Here is a 19432-nt window from a genome sequence, read left to right as displayed (position 1 = left end):
TGTTCTATGTTCTATGTTCTATGTTCTAAGGACTCCCCCTGAAGACAGTGAGCTGACGTTTTAACCAAAAATTGGCTAAGAGTCAATGTCGCCAAGGGTTTCATGGAGGGTTTCTTTCCCTGAGCTCGAGCTAATTATCGCTTGCCCCATTATGTATGCACTATGCCTCTATGATTCCCTGTTCAAGCTATCATCCACTTAGCAATGGCAAATGCCCTCACCACTGTTGGGAATCCTAGCGTTGGTGCCATATTTAGATCCTAATGGTCGTTAGGTCAAGTGCTGTCAGCAGGAGCTGCCCTTCACAATGTACATTGTGGGAGGGCAATGAAAAGGAAAAGCTTCCAAGAGTAAATGGGGAAAAGGGGGGGACATTTCATTGCAAAAACAAGCTTGTGTTTGTAAATGTACTGCTGTTTCACGTCACCAGTTGTCTGAGTGAATGTCATAGTAATTGCAGTTAGAATAAACAAGGCTTAGCACCATATCGCATTAGAACCTGGACTAAGGGAGTGCTACTCTTTCCTTAACATTCCCCCAGCATGACATCTTATCCTTGTTCAATGTGAGAACATCACATGTTATAAGGCCTTCTCTATGTAGAGAAGAAAAAACACCAAAAACAAAGTATATGCTCCAAGAACTTCTTACCTTTCAAGCAGCAACAAATGCATACTGATGGATCATCATTGCTCCCTGTTCTATTGGAAGTGGGTGCCAGTTAAGTCCTTGGCTTGTTGACCTAATACTGCACCCAATACTGCACTGCTCAATCATGTTTAAGTGATAGTCCTTCTGCTCAATATCCTCACCTTCATCCTGAATATTGTCGCCACTCTCCCTACTCTTCAATTCCATCATATCTCCTCTTTGCTTGCTCCAATCATGTAGAGCACAGCATGCTAAGATTATTTGGACACTCTATCTGGACTGGACTGCAAGGTAACCCTCAACACTACCTCACACACCCCCAACTCCTCATCAGATCCATTATTCTGACTTTCAGCCGGCCTATTGTCTGCTCCACAATGGCCCCAGTGGGCTGCATTTTGTTCAGACCAAGAATAAAACACTTACTCCAGGTGTGGTGGCTGCCATTTTCCATTTCTATTGCACATTTCTGATTCGTATGACAATGGAAGGCAATGCCTCACACACATTGTTCAGGCGCTGGGAAAATTCAACCCAGTGTGTCAGAGCACATAGAGTCACAAGCAACAGCAAATCATTCAAATTCTCTTCTGATTTAACTCTTCTAAGATTCATGGCCCAGATGTGACCCATTGTCCCACCTCTGCCAGGGAATCCCAGCAACACCTCCCACTGCCCAGTCCCATGTAGTACTGGGATAATAGCAGCAGTGGTGGGAGTGGCCCTTAAGTAGGCATTGAATTCTCTCTTAAAGCCTTAAATTGGCAGCAGGGCAGGAAGGCTATCTACCCCAGATTTGATCAGGCTGGAGTTGGGAAGGACACAGAGTCCCTAGCTGCCACCCTCCCACTTGATGAAATGCTGCCCCTTCAGCAAATTCCCAATGGGAAGATCATTGAATTCAGTTTAATAGATCAATTTCACCAATACTCAAAATAGCAGGTGTATTTAAGATGTTTTCAGGCACCTTCAAAATTTATATCCTTGGAACTGATTAATGAATAATATTACTTGCTGAATTAAAGTAGGAACATAGGAACAGGGGTAGGCCATTTGGCCCTTGAGCCTGCTCCACCATTCAGTGAGATCGTGAGATGTCAACAATCACTTACGGGGGACTTTATAAAGTGCCTTCTGGAAATCTATGTGAACAACAAACATAAACATTGCCTGTCAACTACCTTAGTCACCTTTTCAAGAAAGTTCAATGAGGTTTGGCAGGCAAAACCTACCTGACATTAATCCATGCTGACTCTTCCTACTTAACTGAAAGTTTTTGGGATTTTCAGTTACTCCATCCTTGAATATAGATGCCAACAATTTCCCCACCACAAATGTTAGGTGAGCTGGTCCGTAATTCCCTAGCTTTCCTCTTTCACCTTTCTTAAAAAGCGGAGTGACGTACATTTTCCAACACAGCAGGATGACTTGTGTATCTAGGAAAGTCTGAAAGATTATCATTATTGCATCTACAATGTGCTCCCCTACTTCCTTTAATACCCTCGGATGGAAACCATCAGGTCCTGGGAATTTGTTACTTTTTTTCCATTAATTTCCTCATTTTCAATATACTACTCACCTAAACTTTAATCTTGACTTGGAGGTGCCAGTGTTGGACTGGGTAGACAAAGTTAAAAATCACACAACACCAGGTTATAGTCCAACAGGTTTATTTGGAAACCCTAGCTTTCGGAGCGCTGCTCCTTCATCGGGTGTTTGAAGGAATAGCGCTCTGAAAGCTAGTCTTCCAAATAAACCTATTGGACTATAACCTGGTGCTGTGTGATTTTTTTAAAAAAACTCTAACTTTAATCAGTCCATGTCTACAATCTACAAGAGGCAAAGAAGCACATTTGGAGGAGTGACAAGATGTTGGTGAATGAGACTAATTTTAAGGCAGCTTTTAAAGGAGGAGAGTTTAGAACATGAGAAATAGGAGCATGACTATGCCATTCAGCCACTCAAGCCTGACCTGCCATTTTATAAGTTCATGGCTGACCTGCCATATCCCTCAACTCCTCGATATTTTAAAAATATATCGACTTCCTCTTGAAATAATTTCAGTGATCAAGCCGCCATAATACTCTAGGGTAGAGAATTCCAGACACTTGCAAAATAAATTTCTTTGCATCTCAGTTTTAAATGAGTATTCTCTTATTCTGTAACACTTGTCCCTAATTTGAGATTGTCCCACTAGGGTGAAATAACTCCACAGAGGTCAGTGTCCCATCAGCAAATCACCCTTTAGTTGCATTATACTGGTCATTGGTCTGGCTTCCTCAGAGCGAGCTCTGAGTGAACACAACCCCTGATACTCCTGTTTATATCTGTCAGCCATGGCTCCCTGATTGGACCAGCTTAGCAGCCCCAGTCAGAGGGGCTGTTATATTCTATGAGGTCCATCTGGCTGAGCTCATTACAATCACCACATGGGGAAATATTTTCTCAACATCTACACTGTTAGCCCTCTCAGAATCTTGCAGGTTCAGGAAGTTCATCCTTCATTCTTCTTAACACCAATGAAATGGTTAGTTGAAAGATTTAGGGAGGAAACTCTGGGTATAGTCTAAATGGCTGAAGGTACGGCTGTCAATGATGGGATAAAGAGATAAAGTTAAAAATCACACAACACCAGGTTATAATCCAACAGGTTTAATTGGAAGCCCAACTTTTGGAGCGCCGCTCCTTCATCAGGTGATTGTGGGATAAAGGGAGCAAGAAAAATAAATAAGAGGCCAAGACTATAAAATATTTAGTTCAATTAATGGGATCCGTAGATCTCAAGAGTACGTTATTGAGACAGGGAAGGCCACTGAGGGACCTATAAGCTTTCAAATGTTAATATTAAAGTTTTGGAGTCACTGGAGCCCATCACATCAGCAAGGCCAGGGGTAAAAGATAGCTGTTTTGTAACAGTCAGGTTTTACAGGAAGCTATTTGGGTTTATTGAATCTGCAGATCACAAAGATATGGATGAGGATGTTAGAGGTTGATGGGTTCACATAGATGGGTTCATGTAGAGGCTGAGGTGAGTGATATTCCAGAGCTGGAAGTGGGTAAAATTTATGCTGGCAAAGTTACAGTGTCAGACTGTCTGCTCAGTGAGAAGTCTAGTTCGCCCCATGAAAGAGATGGCTGTCACTGATTTTGTGATAGGGATTATAGACAATTCATTTAGTCTTCTTAATGTTTGGTTTGTTGGACATTGTACATCACCCACAGACCTGTGTGACATCATAGGAGCAATAAACGGCAGTGATGGCAGAGCTGAGCTGGATATCATCAAAATTACATCTGGAAACTAATACCCCATCTTCAGATGATAAAGATAAATGGAAGTGTACTGAGAAGCCATGGATAAAGATGCTAACGCTATGATCAGACACATAATAGTATAATGAGCTGAAGAAAGCTCATATCTAAACAAGCTCATATCTAAGTCAAAAGTTGCAGAGAGCAGGTCAGAGAATGTCATTTGTGATGATTGGAAATGTGAAAGGGACAGAAACCTGATTAACAATATTCAAACAATGAGTTGCAGGAGAGATAATTATGAAATTAAGAGGTGACAACTTTTCAAAATAATTTGGAGAATAAAGGAAGTTTAAAGATGGGGCAGCAGTTTTCAAGGAGCTAGATTCTAATCAATTGTACACCTCAGAAGCAGGTGAGAATTGAACTGAGGTGTCCTGGCTCAGAGGAAGGGATACTACCACTGCACCACAAGAACCCTAATAGTTTTCAAGGATGGCAGAGTCAATGTTATTTTCAAAGACGGGCAGTAATAGCAGCAGCATGGAGTGGGGCAGGAGATTATTAGTGGTATTAGGAGAGAGACCTAGTTACAATGTTACATTGGAAGAAAGGAACTTGATTGGTCAAATCAATAAATTTTACATCATTAATATGAGAGTTTTTAATATGCTGGTTGAGAAATCTCTTCTTGTAAAGTTCTATTAATCTACGTTTGCCAGCTCGTCTGCCTCTCCTTATTTGACTGTATACCCATTTATCTCTCAATTTTAGGAAGCATCCATCATACTATGTACCTGAATTTATAAAGAGAAAACATTTCAAAGACTGCAGTCGATAAGCAAAATTGATGACACAACCCACACGCGCGCGCGCGCACACACACACACAAAAAGTTATCCTCTGGGTAGATATAAAAGGTTCCATGACACTATTTTGAAGAGCATCAGAGGAATTATAGCCCATGTCCTGGCCTATACATATCCTTCAATCAATATTACACAAGTCACTACCCCTGGTTATTAACACACTGAGGACGTCACATATTGGCTGCTGTGTATTGTATATCATGACAGTGAAAAATTGTTTGTTATTTGAATAGTGCTTTCAAATAACATGCAGTCATAGAGTCATAGAGTCCTACAGCACAGAGACAGGCTCTTTGGCCCAAACTGGTCCATGCCGACCAAATGAAGTCGAGAAACATGCTACAGCAAGTCTTTTATTTATTTACACATGTAATTTTACATATTTTACCCATGTCATTTTCAGAGAAAAGTTAATTGTGGGGAGTCTTTCTAAAGCATATCTTTAGGCTAACAGGTGTTATATGACTCTAATGTAGCTAATGTAGACTCCCCTTCAGGTTCAGGATGTGGTACTGAGGTTAACGTATGTGGCAACATGCGCCATGTTGTCAGGAGTGAAGCTTAAATGACTGCTACAGTTTTTGCAGTCCACCCACACTGATTGTATCAGGGTGGCAGGTGTATATTTTTTAAACAGAAAATATTCTTATGTTACTTCTAATCCATTTACAAAAAGAAATTTCAGTTATCTCTCTGTTCCTTCCTCTCTCTCAAGACACGAGGTAAAATTTGGATCAGTATCAGTGCCTTTTAAGGTCCCAATATGGTCTAAGTGAACTCTCCCTACAGTGTCCTATACACTGTTGAGGGCATTAATGCAGTGTGAATGCATGCCAGAAGTAGGTAGACTAGGGAAAGTATGATATCAGTCAATGTGTGCTCTGATATGATGTTAGCACCACTATTCTGGAATGCAGCTAATGGTGTCCCAATCACTCATAGGTCAACACGGACAGACAGTAGAAGGACACCCCAACAGGGCTACTTAATGGGACCATTCACTATTATCAGCATAGCTGCAGAGTGTTTCTTTTGTGAATATTGTAGTACAAATGTTTGGGACTCTCCACAATTGTTGCAAAACATGCGTCAGGATTGGTGTGACAAGTGTTGTGGAATCCCTTCTGCTGTACCATGCTTTTGTGAATTCATATGGGGACTGATCCTAGGACCATGCCAGTGCCTATTGCTTGGCAGCTTAGTCAATATACTCACTGGAAAGCCTTTGACTATGAATAAACCATTATAGAAGCGGTAAGCTGGAATAAACATTCAGCAATGCTTACATTGGGCTAGAAATTTTGATCTTACACAACCCTCCAGCTATCATAATTTTTCTGAATTAACTTCATTACTATTTCTAAAAACATGATTAGGCAGTGGGATCAGGGCCATAGGCGGGAAAACCCATTCCTCAGTCCAGCTCGTGGTTTCTCGTTCAGGTGGCAGATGAGGATAAAGATGATGTTACTTCACATTTCTGAATTCCACAAGGTAGATATTACTGGGGTGTATCAGCAGAAATATGTACCAGCAAGCTTTTACCTTCAAGGAGTAAAATCAAGTTGACAATCTGCCTCTTAACATTTTTAAATGCAGAACATAGTTTGTGAATTGTTTGGAAGGTATCACGTATATTGCAGACATAATCAGGCCACACACAATGAACTGATGTTTCCCAAAAATTGGCTAAGTGTCAATTTCAGGAGGGTATCCCTCCTTTTGAGCCTGGGGTATTTTCTCAAGAAATTCATGCTGTTTACCCTCACAGAGTAAGTACCACTCCTCTCTGCTGCTGCATCCAAGGTTTTTGCACTCGCCAACAGATGAACTACTCACCACAGCCAAGGCCTTCTGGTATTTTCCCTGCTGCCATATTTAAACACCAGCTGTGCACAAAGTCAATCCCAGCAGCTGCCATTGATAGTTATAACGTGGGATGAATCATACCAGAGATGACTAACAGAGGCACATTGCCACCCTGAATACCTACCAGGCGTCTTGAGGTCCTGGTGCTGTGGGAAGTGCAAGGTCCTCTTTCTCAGAACTGTCAGAGGAGACCACTGCACCAGAACTTGTTCTGAAGTTGCAGTGCAGTGTGCAGGGCCTGCCCAGCAATGCAGGAAAAAGATTAATGACTTCTTGCACTTGCAAATGTAAGCTGCACCACCCTCTCTCTGCTACCTCACCCTCACTGTCTCACACTGCTACTTTCACGAGAAGTAACTTCTCCTCATGCAGTTTTAGGTCTATAATCCCTTATCCTAAAACTATGACCTCACAGTCTAGATTTCCCCATGTGTCGACCATCCCTATCCTGTCTACCTCTGCTTTGTTAATCCCCTCTAGAATATTATACACCTCAATTAGATCTCTCATTCTTCTCAACTCCAGAGACTATTGGCCTAAATTGCTCAACCTCTCTTCATAAGACGAGCTCCCGATCTCTGGAATCAGCCTCCATTGAACTGCCTCCAGGAGACAGAGTGATGCCAGTCAGCACTGAGACTGAGTATGGATTACATTCAGGTCCTCTCAGGACATCCAGGAAGTGGCCATCCCCTCCATTACTTGCAATGCCCCCACCCGATGACAGTTCAAGCAGAGAAGGGTGCAGCTACTGCTGGATAGGAAACTGCAGGATGCCTCGGTCTTTGAGCTGCAAACACTCTGAGGATCACTTGCCCAAAATTCCAAGACCAACAGGTTTCACTCTAGAACAGGACCCTTCCACCCCCAAGCTATGGATCCCGGGACTGCAACTTGATAGAATGGGTGAGTAAGGAAAGTGAAACCTCCTCAGTGCACCCACGTGGTATGGATGAAACTTCATTGGAAATACATCATCCCATCTTTAAAATATGGTCACTTTTCATCATCAGCTGCACATGAGGCTGTCACTGTAGCTGCAGTTGCAAGAGTGAAGGTTTTTCTATCCTTAATATTACATGATGCTCTGTCCCAGTCTGAGTGATAACTGTCCTTTCCCTGGTGCCCACACCCTCGCCTGAAACTTTGTCATAATTGAATGAGGGAGAATTGGATCTTGTGAATATTTCCATCCATTTATAAACCTTAATTTCTTTATTAAACAACAGGAAAAGCTCGAGAAAGATCTAAGCGATTAACGGCATTTGTGGTTGAGGTTACATAGGGGATTCTGGCCTCTGCAGCATCAAAACATTTCCCCTCAGTGAGAGATGACCTCATTCAATGAGACTCCGAGTTGTTGTGGCTGCCGCTATAGTGCTGTAGGATGGTGAACAACATCCTCATTGTCTTACTTGGCACAAGGCTTGTAGCTGCCCTGGATCCTTATTGGCTATCACACAGCCTCAGTGGATCCTCCAGTTGTCTCGAGCAGAGAACCTGCTGGATTGAACCCCCAGACAAGACCTGGATGGGAACCTGATGTGTGGGAGAGAACTTACAGCACTTCCAATGGAAGAAGGAGCTATGTTGCAGATACACTGGAGAACACGATGTAGCATTCTAAGCACCGCCTCAAAATAGAGTATCATCTGCATCTCATCTGCATGGCATTCCATAGAAGACATGAGACTGGAGCTTTTCTGCTCTATCAATGAATGAGCATGAAGAAAGCCAATGGAGAGACCCGAGATGCAGTCTGCTCCAGTCTGCGACATACATGTGTGGGTGCTTGTCCCTTCACACAGAGTGGCCTACTAGCAGCACCAGAATGCAAAGCCAGTCTGCTCCAAAGGCCAGTACACAAGTGGATAACTGTATTTTAAGTGCATCAGCGATATGCCATGATGAGATGGTGAGGCTGGTACATGCCCGATGCCAACCTCTGTGGAGTGCCAGTGCCCGCTGCCAGTAGAGTGTACTCTGAGATGTTGGGGAATGCTGGACAAGACTGACACCCATGGTAGCAAAGCTGGAGCTGCCAGGTTGCCACTGTCAATTTCACATCACCGACCAGTTTCTCTCTGCTGCTTGGAGAAAAGCAAACTTCATACAAAAGGTTAGATATAATGATGTAACTGCATGCAGACACACTTCGTACTGCTCACTAACATGGTTCTCATTTCACCATTCAAACCTTGGGTGGGCAACCAGACTTCTTTCACTCAAAGTTGAGAATCTCAATTTTCCAAACTCACCATCTTTTCCCAATGATCTTGGCATTGCTCACATTGTTCAGGAGGTCAGAGATTTCTGGGTAAGTATGTTTACGTGTTTTCCAATGTTTGTTAGATGGTGCTTTGTTAGTCAATATATTAATTTCTCTCACTTTTAGAGTCATATTCATAGAGATGTACAACATGGAAACTAACCTTTCAGTTCAACTTGTCCATTTTTGTTTGACAATTTTGACTCAGGAATAAAAATCAATGTTTAGAGAGAAAGTGAAAACTATTGAGATAACCCTTGCCTATTTATAATTATTACACATACTTTAGCAATAAAGTTTATTTTCTGTATGGTTCCTGTGTGCATAAATCTTGAATGCATGATATAAGCATAAGAAATCTTAGGAATTAGAAAGCAGCATTAAATCAATGGGCCTCTTGCTTTTACAAGGTCAATCTTACCTTTCCATTACTCATCAAATTCCTGAAGCCCTTCTCTTTTTCAAGAAAGCATCAAATCTTTCTTGAAGCGACCGATATCGGGCTTCCCTGGTTACCTACCTATGACTGTTTTGAGCTTTGGAAGAAAATATTTTAGCTGACTTCCCTGAATTTGTCATTGTAAATTCCCTGAATTTATCATTGTAAATTCATAAACCTTGCTTCTTTACCTAAACTTTGAGCCTGTCCTCGAACACAATTTGTCTGGATCAATTTTAATCCTCTTCATAATCTGCAAAGCTTCAACTCGATTAATTCTGGCTTTTCTCTAAACCTAAAAAAAATCAAATTTCTCATAAAGCATTTATTGGGTATGAGACATGTCAGTGGGAGGAAAATTCTTCATATTACATAAGAACATAAGAAATGGGATCGGGGTAGTCCATATAGTACATCGAAACTGCTCCACCATTCCAAATGGTCTTAGGCTCCAACTTCACTTTGCTGTTTGCTCTTCATAATGTTTGGTTTCATGAGAGAGCAGAAAATGTATCTGTCTATCTCGGTCTTAAATAAATTATGTTGCATTCGTAACCAAAGGGATAGTGAATTCGAAGGTTTACAACCCTTTCAGTGGAGAAATTTCTGCTCATCTCTGTTCCGAATGGTTGGTCCTTTATTCTGATACCAGACCACTGCAGAAATAAGTTGCTTTTCCAGCAGAAAACTGTGTCAATACTTCACATTCCAATTTACACCACCACTGGGAGATCAAAAACAAGCTGAAAATATTTATTCAGCATTTCTGCCATTTCTTCACTTCCATGCTATTTTCTCCTGTCTCTTATTTGTAAGGCATTAATGTTTACTTTATCTATTGTCTTCCTTGTTATCTATTCATAAAAGTTTTTATAATCTCTTTTTATACGCTTGGCTAGTTCACCCTTATTGTTTTTCTTTCAGTTTTATCAACATTTTTGTTGGTCTCAAAAACAGGCCAAAATGGAGGACTACAGATGCTGGAAGTCAGAGTCAAAATACGCAGCACTGGAAAAGCGGAGAAGGTCAGGCAGCATCCAAGGAGCAGGAGAGGCGACGTTTTAGACATAAGCCCTTCATCAGGAATGTCCACTCTTGATGAAGGGCTTATGCCCGATAAGTCGATTCATCTGCTCCTCAGATGCTGCCTGACCTGCTGCGCTTTTCCAACGCCACACTGTCAGACTTCTATTCTTTGCAATGTTCTTTGGAAGCTGTGGATGGATCTGTCTTGCTGCATTTTTGTTTTTAAATAGAGCATATTTTATCAGACTTACTGAATTTTTTTTTAGTTATTTTCTATTGCTTGTTTACCATTGAATCCTCTATTTATCCAGTCAACTTTACTGAGTTCTAAGATCAGAGAAACTAAAAGCACTTTTGGAAACCAAGGAGTTCGTTGGTGAAACTCGCGAGTCTGGAGAAAGGCTGTTTAACGCTGTTGGAGATGTAAATATTATTCATGTTGGTCCCAGAAACAAACATTTGGCTGTGAAGATAAAAGATAATTGCTTTTCATTTCTGTTTAGCATATCCCAAGTATGCCACATTGCAAGGAAGATGAATGGTGTGTTTGAAGGGCAGTGGGTGAATGCAATGAATTAGGGAAGTTCGACTTCTTATTTATCGGTGTGTTTCACTCACTGAAGATCACAGTATGCCATTCACTTTGGGAACAGATAGAGACAGTTGCATTTAAAGAGCTGAAAGAACAAGGAAGATAAATGTTACCTCAAAGAATAGCTGGATCTCTGAGGAAATTATAAAGTAAATCCTAGGATTTTTCCAAAAGGAATAATTACACTGTTGGGTATAATTAGGAAATAAAAAGCGAGTAAGTAATCTAATCTATCTAAAAAAAACAGATATTTCTTGAGAAACTCAACAGGTCTGGTGGCATCTGTGGTGAGAAAAGCAGAGTTCACGTTTCAAGTCCAGTGACCTTTTTTCAGAACTTCAGCACTTGAAACGTTAACTCTGCTTTTCTCTCCACAGATGCTGCCAGACCTTTTGAGTGTCTATAGAAATTTCTGTTTTCGTTCCAGATATTCAGCATCGACAGTTCTTTTTTTGTTTAAAAGTAAAAAAGGGAATTAGATTAATCACTCAGTCTTGACAAAGCATAGTTAATAATGCTTGCTTTCTTAATATACTCTAAAGCTGGAAATGTGTTGCTGGAAAAGCGCAGCAGGTCAGGCAGCATCCAGGGAACAGGAGAATCGACGTTTTGGGCATAAGCCCTTCTTCAGGAGGGCTTATGCCCGAAACGTCGATTCTCCTGTTCCCTGGATGCTGCCTGACCTGCTGCGCTTTTCCAGCAACACATTTCCAGCTCTGATCTCCAGCATCTGCAGATCTCACTTTCTCCTCTAATATACTCTAAAGGTTGTTTTGTCTGAAAACATGAAATCTTGCAGCATAATTTATTTTGGTTAACCACCGCATGTTCAAGGTAGACAAGCAGGAGGCTGGAAGAACAAAGCAAACCAGGCAGCATCAGGAAGTTGAGAAGTCAATGCCTTGGGTGTGACCCTTCTTCAGGACTGGGGGTAGGTGTAGGGGGAACTGCAGATAAAGCGGGAGTTGGGGGAGGGTTTTAGGGTGGGGAGAGGGTCGGAGTGGTAAGGTAGGAATAGATGAACACAAGAGGAGGTTGCGACCTGGTTGGTTGATGGGAGGAATGAATCCGGTTGGTAGCTGGAAGGTAGGGTCAATCAAAAGGATGGAAGGGAGAAGGAGGGGATGGGAAGTGAGTCGAGGGATGGGAAGGGAGGTTATTTGAAATTAGAGACCTCAATGTTGAGTCCTCTGTGCTGTAGGCTGTCCAGGCAGAAGATGAGGTGTTGTTTCTGTGGGAGGTCCAGTTGGCCCCTGCGAGCCTGGCTGAGATGCTCAGTGAAACGTGCCCTGAGTTTATGTTTGGTCCCCCCCCTCCCGATGTAGAGAACACCACAATGGGAGCACCGGATACAGTAAAACTAGATTGGAGGAGATGCAGGTTAACCTCTGTCTCACCCTGAAGGACTGTATGGGGCCCTGGATGGAGGTGAGGGAGGCAGGTCTTGCATCTTTTCCGGTTGCAGGGGAAGGTACCTAGGTGTTGGGGATTGGGGGAGGTGGGTGGTGGCAGGGAGTTGGTGGGGAGAGTTGCGCAAACCAAAGACTGTCGAAGGGAACAGTCCTTGCGGAAGACAGAGAGGGGTGGGGAGGGGTAGATGTTCTTGGTGGTGGGGTCTAATTGGAATTGGCAGAAGTGTTTAAGGATGATACATTGGATGTGGAGACTAGTTGAGGTGGTAGGTGAGGACAAGCGGCACCCTGCCTTTACTGAGTTTAGATGGGGTGAGCTTAGAGCAGTGGAGCGGGGAATTGAAGAGGTGCATAGGAAGGCTGTTTGACTGACAGAGGGCGGAAAAGCACATTGTTCAAAATAGGTGGACATCTGGGTTGCTTGGGAGTGGAATGTCTCCTCTTCCGAGCAGATGTGGTGAAGGCAGAGGAATTGGGAAATTAGATTAGATTCCCTACAGTGTGGAAACAGGCCCTTTGGCCCCACAAGTCCACACCGACCCTCTGAGGAGTAACCCAGCCAGACCCATTTCTCTCTGACTAATGCACCTAACACTGTGGGCAATTTAGCATGGCCAATTCACCTGACCTGCACATCTTTGGAGGAGGAAACCAGAGCACCCAGAGGAAACCCACGCAGACACGGGAGAATGTGCAAACTCCACACAGACAGTCGCCTGAGGCTGGAATTGAACCTGGGTCCCTGGTGCTGTCAGGCAGCGCTGCTAACCACTGAGCCACCATGCCACCCAAATTCTTGCAGTTCTTGCAGGATACTGGGTGAACAAGATGTCATCTAGGTAGTTATGGGAGTCTGTGGATTTACAATAAACGTCCATCTGGAGACTGTCACTGGAAATGGAAAAGGAGAGGTCAATAAGGGAAAGGAGGTGTCCAAGATAGACCAAGTGAATTTAAGGGCGGGATGGAACTTATGGGCAAAGTCGATGAACTGCTTTAGTTCAGCCTGGATGCAGGATGCTGCACTGATGCAGTCATCGATGTAACGACAGGAGAGTTGGGGCATGGTGCCTGTAGGTACTGAAGGGGGACTGTTTGTCGTAACCAACAAACAGGCAGGCCTAACTGGGGCCCATCTGTGTGCTCTAAATCAAAGCCCGCTTTGGAAGTTAATAGTCCCTACAGAGACCATAGGAGCATGCTTGAGAATTACCTTTGTACAAATATGCTCGGGGGCCTATAACACCTAGCATGTTTTTTGATTCCTGCTATTCCTCATCTCCACTTATACTGATTCTACACCATGATATTCTGAGCCAAGATTCTTTCTCACAAATAACCCTAAGCCATCCTTTCCTATCAGGCTACCCTTCTTTTCCATTTTGCCTGATTTATGTTTTGCACTGGAGTATTTATTTTTCAAACTTGTAACCATTTCTTGTAATGGTGGTTTAATCTAAACAAATCTAAGAAATCTTATTCTTATTTGTGCCACTAGTTCACCTATATTATTCAGGATGCGCTGTAGGTTCAAAGTGTCTTTAATGTTATTTTGCTTTGATTATATTTGACTTATTGTTGTCACATGTAATGGGATACAGTGAAAAGTGTTGTTTTGTGTGCTATACTGGCAGACTGTACCATACAAAAGTGCATCAGGGTAGCAGCAGAGCAGAGTGTAGAACACAATGTTACAGCTGCAGAGAAGGTGCAAAGATAGAGAGAAAGAGAGAGAGGTCAACATTAACATTTGAGAGGATAATTCAAAAGTCTGATAACAATGGGGAACAAGTTGCTCTTGAATCTATACATACGTATATTTAAACGGTTATATCTTCTGGCCAATGGAAGAGAGTATAACCATTACAACTATTGTTGCAACTATTCCCTGGATGGATCTTGCCCTCTGTTCCACCATGGCAGCTGGACACTCACTCCATTTCTGACCACTCTGCTTTTCTTTGCCCATATCACGTCAGTGCTGATTTTAACACCGTGATACCAAACAATTTTGGCAAGATTTCCCCTTTCATAGCACCATCAACATGTTATTGCAAATAATCGAATACAGGAAATCTTTGGCCACACATTTGAGATGTGGCTACTCCACAAGCTCAAGGGGAATTCAGATAATAACATCACTTACTGAAGTTGAAGATTGAAAATTCTGCTAGACGTGTTCATTATTGGGAATGTCGAATAATAATTTCTCCAGGAAATTTTTCAAAAATTTGGAGTTTTATTTGAGCTAATTGTATTGCAATATGCTGCCACGCATGCTTAACATAGCTGATCTTTCCATGTTGCAGTTTGCATATATGTCAACAAACATGCCTGTGCTGGGCCACATCTTGATAAGAAGAAGTTGCAGCAGCTACCAGACCATTTTGGCCCTGCCAGAGCATCCATGGTCCTTCAGCAGGCTGTCCAAGCATGCATTGACTGCGCCTATCAACAAAAGGCAGTATTTTCATGTCTGAAGCAAGGCCACGGAGGAGAGCTGATATCAGGTATGGGATTGAACATTCTTAAGATCACTTATACAAGTTAGCAACAAAAATAAAGTAGTTCTGCTGTAAAAACAAACTGTTCTGATCTTTTAAAAGTGATGACACATTATCACATGGTCTTAGTAGGAATGCTTAGAAGTCGATATCCATTTAGCATCAACTGCTACATCGTCTGTGTTGTTGCACCTTAAACTTATTTGTGTTTTTAATGTAAGCATTTATCTGTAAAAGTAGAGTGTTTTGCATATTATTTGTGAATACATACAATATCTGGTCTTAGTGGCTGCACATGTGCTTTAAAACAGGAGATCATTGAATGCATTTGCAAAATATTACAGAAATTTGATTGACTCAGATATTACATCCGTAGTCTCCTATGTTGATTATAATGGTTGTGAATGAAAAATAATTCCTTTCACAAATCCTTTTGCATCCTTTTGCAAGAAAGCTATAGAATAAAAGTACAGATTAATAACTAACATATTATTTACAACTAAATTATGCAATGATGAACCTCAATACAACCTCTGAATTTCTACATTTGACTCCAAAGGCTGATGACAGAGTTGTCAGTTCCAGAGAATATTGATGGTGGCTGCTGTCAATTGCACTGTCGGGATAACAACAAATTTTGGATCATTTATGAATCAAGGTTGATGAGAATCATAAAGTTACCAATTTGATGGCTGTTTGTGTTGAGATTACTTTGGGCATTAGAGATACTTTAAATGTTTCCTTACACTAATGAGTACAGGAACAGCAAATAACTAGTGACTGTAAATTATAAAAAAACACCTTGCAGTAAATACTCAATTTAGCTACTCCTGAGCACACAATAATTTAACTGATGCAAACCCATGACTTCTCCAATTGATTCTCACAATTATTACAAAGCAGTGAAACATGACGCAAGAAAGTAGGTCTCGAATTGAGTTTCCAATATTGAGTCACTGTTTTCAGTATGAATCAAGTGCAAAAGACAGGGTGTGGTAAGGCCAGCCATTCTTATCCAGGAAATCAGGGGTTAACAGAGGACAAATCAGTAAAGTCTCCTGCAAGTCAACAGGGCATTGGCAAAATCCTGGGCTCAACTTCCCAGTCAGCTCTCTCAGCAAGTGAATTGGGTTGGCTTGTTATGTCCTAACAGGGCTATATTTCCAGTGCTGTGCAGATTGTTTACATGACCCATTTTCTTGTCTCATGTTTCTTCACTTTAACATAATTGGTATTAATCAATTTGAGAAGTCATGGGTATGCTTACGATTAGATTAGATTATCTACAGTGTGGAAACAGGCTATTCGACCCAACAAGTCCACATCAACCCTCCAAAGAGTAAATCACCCTGATTTGCATCAGATAAGTTATTGTATGCTCAATAGTAACTAATTTGAGTATTTACTGCAAACATTTTTGATGTTATTTAGCATCACTATTCATTTGCTGATTACTCTGCTCACTAGTGTAAGGAAACATTTAAAGCATCTTCCAATGACCAAAGTAATCCCAATGCAATCAGCCACCAAATTGGGAACTTCGGGATCTCTATCAACCCATGATTCACAAATGACCCGGAATTTGTTGTTATCTTGACAGTGAAATTGTCATCAGTCACCATCAATATTCCCTGAAACAAAAACCAAAATTACTGGAAAAACACAGCAGGTCTGGCAGCAACTAGGAAGAGAAATCAGAGTTAATGTTTCGCGTCTAGTGACACTTCCTCAAAATTGTCTCTGAAACTGACAGCTTCCACCAGTGAGGACTGCAGATGCTGGAGAGTCAGAGTGTCAGAGTCGAAAGATGTGGTGCTGGAAAAACACAGCAGGTCAGGCAGCATCCGAAGAGTAGGAGAATCAACGCTTCAGGTGTAAACCCTTCATCAGGAATGTGTGTGTGTGTGTGAGAGAGAGAGAGCTTCTACCATCTGCCCATATAGTTAAAAGTGGGCATTCAGAAGTTGTTGTCAGCAATTCCTGCTTCACTGTAGGGTTCAATGTTGCAGTCTTGTCATAGAATCACAGAAATCACCAATTTGACTTAAACTCCAAATTATTATACTCTATTCTCACCAAGAAAAGTATTGAAAATGTTAAGCCATTTTGAAGAGCATAAAATTGAGTTTTTGTCACATGCTGAGTCATACTAGTGATTGGCGAATCTCTCTGACCCTGAAAAAAATCTAATTTTAAAAACTTAGAGTATCATTCCTTCATTTCATGATTTTAAAAAAATCTACAGATTATTAAAATAATAAAACTGAATTTTTATTTTATATTTGCTTAGATTTCAGCCTCTACCTTAAGCCCATTGTAAACAATGAGAGCATAAAGTTACAAAGGGATATTGATAGACAAGATGAATGGGCAAAGCTGTGACAGATGTAGATCAACGTAAGGAAGTGTAAGGTTTTCCATTTTTGACCAATAAAGAAGAGATAAGGGTACTTCCTAGACGGTATGAAATTAAACACAGTGGACGCCCAAAGATACTTGGAGATTTAGGTGTATAGATCCTTAATATGCCATGGACCTGGGCAGAAAATATTTAAGAAAGCAAATAGAATGCTGGCCTTTATATCTAGAAGATTGCAATAAAATGATGCAGAAGTTATGCTGCAGTTATACAAAGTCCTGTTAGTCCTCACTTGAAGGACTGTGAGCAGATCTGGTCACTACACCTTAGGAAGGATATATCAGCCTTGGAAGGAGTACAATGTAGGTTTACAAGAATGATATCCAGACTTCAGCAGTTTATTTAGGAGGAGAGATTATATAAAGTAGGCCTGTTTTCTCTAGAATTTAGATCTTATTGAAGTCTTCAAGATATTAATAAGGATAAACAGGTTGGATAAGGATAAACTATTTCCACTGGTTGGGGATTCCACTGGTTGGGTCATAATTGGAGAATTAGGGCCAGACCATTCAGGAGGGATGTTAGGAAGCACATTTACTTCCCAATGATGGGAGAGGTTTGGAACTCTCTTCCACAAACAGCAGTGGATGCTGGATCAGTTGATAATTTTAAATCCCAAATATATAAATTTTTGTTAAGGAAAAGTGCCACAGATCAGCCATGATCTTATTGATGATGGAATAGCCTTGAGGACCTGAACGGCCTATTCTTATTTCAGCTTTCCATCCGTATGTGCCAACTTTGTTTTACTCTCTGTAAAAATATTAAAGCAAGCGAATAATCAACTGTTTTAAAACTTCCTGGTTTACAGCCTGTAAGAATTTTACAATCCGATTGAGTTCTCAGTTTGCCTATCCTGTTTGTTGTTAGTCATGAACGTACTCCTATAGCTGGTGCTGAAATGAAATGAATGTTGTCATTAGAGGAAACTGAGCCTGCCAAATCCTTGTGGGCAGCTTTCTTTGAGGTCAGAGGTAATCACTGTTCCTTCATCATTGACCACAGAATCTCAGCCATTTAATTGGTATTTGACTAATGTGTCAAAAAAGTGAATTAAAACAAGTAGTCAAACTCACTTGTAATAAAGATCAAATTTGTATTTCCCTCCTAATTGCTTGGCTGTTTACGTTTGGTGACTCATGGACACCAAAGTACTGTAAAATGTCACCATTGCAAAATACATTTCACCATTCCAAACCATTGAAAACACACACATAGAGCTCTATCTAGTGGCAAAGTTAAAAATCACACAACACCAGGTTATAGTCCAACAGGTTTAATTGGAAGCACACTAGCTTTTGGAGCGACGCTCCTTCATCAGGTGGTACTGGAGAGCTCAATCCCAACACACAGAATTTATAGCAAACATTTACAGCGTGATGTAACTGAAATTATACATTGAACAATCGATTGTCTGTTAAGCCTTTCATCTGTTAGAATACAGTGATAGTTTCACTTCTTTCATGTGTAAATCACAAAACCTTTTTTTATAAAAAAGTTGCATTCTCGGGTTAGCTGTTAACAATGGTGATAGCTAGACAATATGTTGAAGGTCCCTGTGTTCTCTGTCTATGCCATAATGTTTAGATTGATTCTAATCTAAAAAGTGAGATAACGGATTTTACATAAATTCATGCAGTTTTTGAACACAGAGTTCTACATGAATGCATGCAGTTTTTGAGCAAAGTACAATGTAACCCTGAAAGTACAAATTCACCCACAAAGTATGTGTGTGCATGTGGGTCTTTGTCTGTCTGTGTGTGTCTGTCTGTTTGGGTTGAGGGTTGTGAGTGTGAGAAAGTGTATGTGTGTGTGTAGTGAGTGCAGAGTGTTTTAAGTCTGTGAGGGGGTGGATGTGTGAGTGTGGGAGTGTGTGTGTCTGTAAGGGTGTGTGTGGGTGTCGGTGTGCGCGTCTGTGTGTATGTGTGTATAGGAGTGCCTGTGTGTGTGTATAGTGCAATGGTGGTCACCTGTAATGTGACATGAACCCAAGGTCCCGGTTGAGGCCCTCCCTATGGGTACCGAACTTAGCTATCAGCCTCTGCTCGGCCACTTTTCTCTGCTGCCTGTCCCGAAGTCCACCTTGGAGGATGGTCACCTGAAGGTCCGAGGCTGAATGTCCTGCACTAC

The 19432-nt window shown here is 41.4% G+C and overlaps 1 protein-coding gene across 3 annotated transcripts in view; it reads left to right on the top strand.

The window, feature by feature from the left end:
- The window catches only part of scml4 (Scm polycomb group protein like 4), a 129395-nt gene that overhangs the window by 51196 nt on the left and 58767 nt on the right, over window positions 1-19432 (top strand). For all 3 annotated transcript variants that reach the window (XM_043687078.1, XM_043687077.1, XM_043687076.1), the window contains one exon: window positions 14689-14889. In XM_043687078.1, coding sequence (XP_043543013.1) covers window positions 14689-14889 — 201 coding nt within the window. The remainder of the gene's footprint in view (window positions 1-14688; window positions 14890-19432) is intronic.

This window comes from Chiloscyllium plagiosum, chromosome 3 (genome assembly GCF_004010195.1).
Source record: "Chiloscyllium plagiosum isolate BGI_BamShark_2017 chromosome 3, ASM401019v2, whole genome shotgun sequence".
NCBI lineage: Eukaryota > Metazoa > Chordata > Chondrichthyes > Orectolobiformes > Hemiscylliidae > Chiloscyllium > Chiloscyllium plagiosum.
This window is presented reverse-complemented; position numbering and strand designations above follow the sequence as displayed.